This window comes from Arachis hypogaea, chromosome 4 (genome assembly GCF_003086295.3).
Source record: "Arachis hypogaea cultivar Tifrunner chromosome 4, arahy.Tifrunner.gnm2.J5K5, whole genome shotgun sequence".
In the NCBI taxonomy this organism is placed as follows: domain Eukaryota; kingdom Viridiplantae; phylum Streptophyta; class Magnoliopsida; order Fabales; family Fabaceae; genus Arachis; species Arachis hypogaea.
In genome coordinates, this window is record NC_092039.1 from 126,518,762 (window position 1) to 126,525,032 (window position 6,271).

The 6,271-nt window shown below is 32.3% G+C and overlaps 1 protein-coding gene across 2 annotated transcripts; it reads right to left on the reverse strand.

Moving 5' to 3' along the window:
* Positions 1 to 841: 841 nt before the first annotated feature.
* On the reverse strand, positions 842 to 5,688 carry LOC112744772 (protein MEI2-like 4). 2 transcript variants are annotated; one of them, XM_072234005.1, is made up of 14 exons: positions 5,406 to 5,565; positions 4,699 to 4,841; positions 4,553 to 4,598; positions 4,372 to 4,455; positions 3,762 to 4,186; positions 3,508 to 3,666; positions 3,277 to 3,393; positions 3,041 to 3,189; positions 2,772 to 2,923; positions 2,086 to 2,665; positions 1,894 to 1,978; positions 1,710 to 1,778; positions 1,423 to 1,602; positions 842 to 1,325 (listed from the first exon to the last, which is right to left on the reverse strand). In XM_072234005.1, exons 2-14 carry the CDS (start codon positions 4,774 to 4,776, stop codon positions 1,260 to 1,262), a joined length of 2,190 nt encoding a protein of 729 aa, XP_072090106.1. In that variant the 5' UTR covers positions 4,777 to 4,841; positions 5,406 to 5,565; the 3' UTR covers positions 842 to 1,259. The 2 variants fall into 2 exon arrangements, with proteins under 2 accessions (XP_072090106.1, XP_072090107.1); XM_072234006.1 differs by lacking the exon at positions 4,372 to 4,455 and having other exon boundaries at positions 5,406 to 5,688.
* Between the last annotated feature and the right edge of the window lie 583 nt (positions 5,689 to 6,271).

A 6,271-nucleotide genomic window follows, 5' to 3' on the forward strand; every position in this document is an offset into this window, starting at 1 on the left:
CAAAATAAAATTTAGGGGTATTTTTGAAATTTTTACCAAATTTTAGGGACAAAAAAATACTTTACCCCAAAAAAAATTCTCATAATAGACTATATTAAAATCAATTAACATTAGAATTATTTAACATATCTAAATATTTATTATAAAATATTACATTTTAATTATTTCGATTCTCTTAATCCGCATAAATATCCTTTTATATTATATCATTCAACACAACTTGAATACACACAAATCCTTTCTCTACCGCTTTCTCTTACCTTTCTAACATCTCAAATGCTTAGAAAAATCATTCCAAGTGATATACTAAATAGTAAATTCCATATGAATTAAAAGCTTAATTAAGAATTGAACCAAAGTTAAGCATAAGGCCAAAACAGAGTCAACCCCTTGGTCTATACCAGCAAGTAGAGTAGGCAATAATAATAATAATAATAATAATAATAATAATAATAATAATAATAATAATGTTATATTTATACAAAATTAATTACTAAATCAGCTATTTATATAGAATATACGTTAAAATATGAATTACATATTGAAAATGATTAAAACAACGTATATATTTTATGAGTTTAATTTTGATGCACTGATAGTGTAAAACGTGCAATCACATCTATTATTTTAGACGACCATTTACACGATCAATATGAAATGTAGTTATTTTTTCTACTGTATCATTACGTAATTGGATGTACGTGTAAAACTATTTTACACTAACAGTGCATCAAAATTAAATTATGTATTTTATATAAAAATACATAATAACTAATTTAATGACTAATTTTATGTATACATATAACATTTTTTATAATCACAATTAAGAACGATACAAATGTGTATGTATAAACAATGCTTCATCACAATAATTCATCAAAATTTCCATTAAAAAGGAAACTCAGGGTTGAAAATCACAAATGTTCTCCAACTTGACAAATCAAAACATATTATTTACAGAAAAATGAAAAAAAAAATGGTATAAGTACAATTCTATTCCAACTTCAGGAGTCCTATATATGCAATCTTGATCTTCATATTTCTAAATTTTAACAATTTTGGTATAAAAGTAACAAAAAATTCCTTGGCTTAAGCTAAGGGAGTTTTCCCCTCTCTCAAGCAATCCAAATATGAGGAACTCAAACAATAAGACCAAATTCAAATCACTTAGTTTTATAATGTTAGCATCCACAAAAATCAATGAGATGGTGGAATAAAACTAAATGCTTCCTTAGTTTGAACACTATGAACTATGAAATTCATGTTGCAGCAGGTGAGAGCTTGACAGGTTTGTTTCGAACATTTTCGCCTACCGGAAAAGGGATCTGTGTTGTTAACAAAGTTAGTACAAAACATGTTGCTTGCTTTGCAAGAAAAGAAGAGAAGTGCATAGTTTAATGCATATAAGAGGAAACTCTGTACCTGGTCGCCGGCATTAGGACCATCAGTGTTGAAGAGGATCGGCCGGCAGCGCTTGTCCTCGTTCATCAAGCTTGAATTCTGGAAGTGAGCAATGAGTGCTGCTTTTCCTTGTATGCGAGCATATGCTAGTGTTGCCACTTTCTCACTGTTGAATTTCTCCCATTTCTTTCCATTGAACTCCTAAACAGAATTGCATCATACTAAGATTTTTAGTCTATAGTTCTTAGAATTGGAACAGATATATATTGTAAATCAGATAGTATCACTTTCTAGTTCATTTGGCTAACCTGATAAAATGGTATGATCAAGCTTGGATTAGTCATGTTGATGAATGCATATCCCATATTACATTTATTCTGCAATTAAGACAAAAAGGAATACCAAAATAGACATTATTAATAGTCCATTTTTCAGTTTGGAAAAGTTAGATGACAAAGAAGGGACAAATTTCTTTAAGTAAATGGTACTTGCTTTGAAATCAATTGGTAGATAAACAAAATCATAAGCTCCTTTATGGCACTCATCAATTGCAGCTAATAGCATCTTTGAAGTATACCTGCAAGTTAACAAATATGTAATTGGTGAGAAGGAAATGATCATATGCAGATAAAAAATAAAAGGCTGCATAAAAACACATTCTATGAAATATATGACTACACTTACTTGTTGGGAATGTTCTTTATCATAAGTGTTGTCCTGTTATCTTCGCCATTTTTAATGCGTTCGATGTCAAGTTCATACTGTTTAGTGTCTACCGGAGTTGATCTGCCTTGTCTCCGGCTTCTAGCGCGTTCTTTGTAAGTACCAAAAGAATTGATCATGGGAATCATATTATGTCTTCCATGAAACATCATTTCCCTATGATTATGGAATGGAAATCCAACATCCATAGGAAGGACTTGAAGGTCAACATAGTTTCCCCCAAGACTTGGAAACATATTTTGTGGATAGAAGTCCAAACAATGTGTTTCCCCTGCATAGGGATGTTGTCTATCCCAAATGTTATAGTTGGCTGCCGGAGCAGATTGCGCAAGGTGGCTATTCATGGAGACAACATTGCTGATCATATGTGGTGGTGACCTATGAACACCATGAAATCTTGGTAAGGTAGGAGCTGCACAAACTCCATCAAAATATGAGGGTGAATTTGGCCATGTCATTCCAACATGCTGATAAGAGTTGCTCCATTTGTATCGATGGCGAGGAAGAGAAAGGCCTCCATCAGCAGTAGAGGATTCAAAAACTGAGAAAAAAAGGGTGAGTTTAAGTTTAAGTTTAAGTTTAATCAATGGATTGAGAATCATAGTTAAGTTACTGGACTTAATACTCATTTGCACATTTTGACTTACCACAATCATTCAATTCCATGGGGTGTGCATTATAGTTTGCTTGACAGAACTTCCTGCTATTGCTATCTAGCCTTTCCTGTTTTTCAATATTGATGTTCGTCGCGAACTCGGATGGATTACAAAGGACACCATTTGGAACACTTGAAGAGACCCTATGAAGCAAAGAGGTTTTCAAGTAAGGAGCATGCATAGTTAGGTGAAATCGGCTACATGATTCAAACCACGCTATTGTTTCTTATTATAGAAAACAGTTGAATTGAGAATAGTACCTTTTAGAGTATCCTATTAGGCTTGGCTCAACCTTTAGCATCTTCCTAGCAGTATCATTTCTGTTTAAAGCTTCAAGTGCTGCCGTTGCAGCTCTCACATCATAAAATTCAATCAACTTGTGATGTGGACTCTGAGGTGTTTCAAAAATCTGCAGTTCACAAAGGTTACACAGAATTAACAAATAGTTTATCTTGATCAATATTTTTGCAACTAGTAAACTGGTAACCAAACTCACCTCTTTGATTTCTCCAAAAGGGCGAAACATTCGGCGAAGTTCATTATTTGTAATGGATAAATCATATAGAGAGACAGCAAGAGTGCCCTGATTAATTTCTTTCATGGAAGGATCATCCTGATAAAATTTCCACAAGCAAGGAATCACTAAAAGAGTATATGAAAATACTGCATTTTTTCTATGAGATGCATGATCATATTTTAACAGCTATATTGAATTTCAGTGCCTAACCTTTGGAATAAGATATTGAATGTCAAACGTCCTAAAGCCGAAAAATCCATTCCGGTGAGCCTGCATTGCATTCTGGGCAGCTCTGATATCATAATATGATGCTAACACAAATCCACATTGCTTGCAGGCATTGTAAACTCTCTGAATACCTCCAAATTGCTTCACAAAATGAAAATCAGTTATCATTACCTTTATATATTAAATAAATAATGACTGCATGAACTATAAAAGTCAAAGAAAACAAGAACACAAACCTCAAATAGAGCTTTCAATTCAGAATCTCCAACATCACTAGCAACATTTTTCACCAACAATGTTCTAGAAGGGTGTTCTCTTGCAATTGAGGTATTATAAAGCTCGAGTTTCGCTTTACAAGCATCATCATGGAATTCAGAATTCTTTTGTCCAGAAGATGAACTATCATCATGTCCTAAATCCATTCCTCCAACACTAGCAAAAAGATCCTGTTCATCTGATTCATCACCAGAACTATCTTTAACAAAGATTTCATGATCATCAGTCAGTCCAGCTAGCAAATCGTCGTCATCGATAGGGAGAAGATTCCCAATAGTTTGAGCCTCAAGTTCCTCAATAGAATCAAAAACCATCTCTTCCTCAGATTCAGGTGCAATATTATCAACTGAATGTCCATATAGAACACTATTTGCAGATAGTTTCACTGCACCAATAGGAGTTATATTAAGCCACATCATATTTGCTACTTCTTCTATTCCAAAATATCTGTTACTTTCAAAATTTGGTATTAAACAATTCAATGTATCAAATCTCCAAAGTCAATGACTCATTTATAATTGAATTTGGTACAATAAAGCTGATTCACTAATCAAGTAAATGAGAATTTACATTTGCTGTTAAACAACTCTGAAAGAGAACTAGAGAAGAGGTTGCTTTCATGCTGAGTGGAAATTACATCAATTTTATTCTTTTCTGAAAAAATTTGAAACAATATGTACACTCAAGTTAGGCCTTGCTCCTTCATCAAAATCTATGATTACAGAGAATCAAATAGATTAGTAACACTAACCATAGCAATTAGATAGGTTATCTGATTTCCAGAACTCATCTTGCTTCTGTCAAGAACAAAAGATGGTAGGTTAAATTTCTATAATTTTGCAAAACCTCTCACAATATAGCACCATGTTCAAAGCTTATATATACATAATCACATACCATAGTGGAAGGAGAAACATCTTCAAAGGAAAACAATGATGAAGAAAAATTTCTGGAGTTCATTGTTTCAGAAGGCATGTTGAATAATCCAAGTAATGTGTAGATATAGACCAAGAAAATCTAGAAATAATAGCTCTTTATATCTGTTGAGCATAGAGAAAAGAAAAATAAGGCAAGTTAATCATCCAAATATTTTTTGCCTACTCGGCAAGAAAACTGCGTGTAAAAACTTCTAGAATCTAGATAGCTTCCGAATTCAAATTATGGATTTGGAATTAAATTATCATTGATACATGGATAATTTAAATTAATTAAATCCATTGAATATAAGATATACTACTATAGTTAAATATCATGCGTTGAAGTAAATCCATTGAATCAAATGCACTTGGAAATTCACACGTTTACACATTATTGTATTAAATTGAAAAAAAAAAAAAATCTACCAATATTTTGAAAGATCATCAAGAGGATCACAAAAAACTTAAAAATTACTCCTTTTCTTCCACCGTTTCAAAACAAAATAAAAATAAAATATTGAAAAATATATTCTTTTGTCCAAGTAATTAACAATTATTTTAACATGGAAGTGGTATTAACTTGAAGACTTTGAAACCAAAACCAAACCTTCAGAAGTCCAAATTCCCAAAACCCTAATTTGAATTTTGAAGAATGAATTGCAATACCGTGTACCAAAAAGCACTTACCTTTATTTGTGGGAAAAAGGGAATGAATTGTTACAACAAAGAAATGGAAGCTAAGGAATCCGTTTAAATACATGCAAGCAATAAGAGGAGGAAGAAGAAGAAGAAGTGAGAGAAAGGAAAACGAATAAATTACGGCATAAGGCAAGGTGGGAATTTGGATAAGAGAAAAAAAAAAAGAGAGAAAGGTAACGTTTTGAAGGGATGTATGTGTGGCGTGCAAGATTTTCAATCCAAAACTTGTTCTAAGGAAACCCTTTTTATGTGTTTAATTTCTTTCTTATTTGTTTAAATTCCCTGCATTGCACGTTAACACAAAACAACAACACCCTTCTTCATCTTCATCACTCTTTCTTGTTCTGAGCTACCCCATTAACTGAAAATGTGTTTTTTGAGCTTCGGTGATGTTGCCGGAACTCTCAAACTTCCGGTGAGGTAGGAAGTTATCTGGGACAGATTAAAAATCCGTTTTTTATTTTGTTCGGTTTTGTTGGTTTAACGACTTCATGATCAGGTGTCGGAGATGTTTTTTTTTAAATTATTTTTTATTATTTTTTAATGTTTCAGTTGGAAGGAGGAGAATATAGTTGAGCTTCTCAGCTTCGTTTGACTTGTCCCAGATTTGCATGATTGTGTCATTAATGTTACTTCGCTGTTCTTCAGCTTAGCCACATCAAAATCTACACAAAGAAGAGAAAAACAAAAAGGGAAAATTACATTAAAAATAATTATTATATATTTATATATAAATATATCTGTTATAATTCGTTTTTATTATATATTTTATATTTTATGTGTTTTATCCTAGGAAACCCAAACACTTTTTTGATTTGTGGTATTCACGTGTAGAACACGACACTCATCGATAC

Excerpts from the sequence above, each read along its gene's own strand:
- LOC112744772 (XM_072234005.1), bottom strand. The coding sequence starts at position 4,776 with ATGCCTTCTGAAACAATGAACTCCAGAAATTTTTCTTCATCATTGTTT. Across the intron at positions 4,456-4,552 it reads TAACCTATCTAATTGCTATG|AAAAGAATAAAATTGATGTA; the intron begins GTTAGTGTTACT and ends AAATTTTTTCAG. Across the intron at positions 2,924-3,040 it reads CTAATAGGATACTCTAAAAG|GGTCTCTTCAAGTGTTCCAA; the intron begins GTACTATTCTCA and ends TTTGCTTCATAG.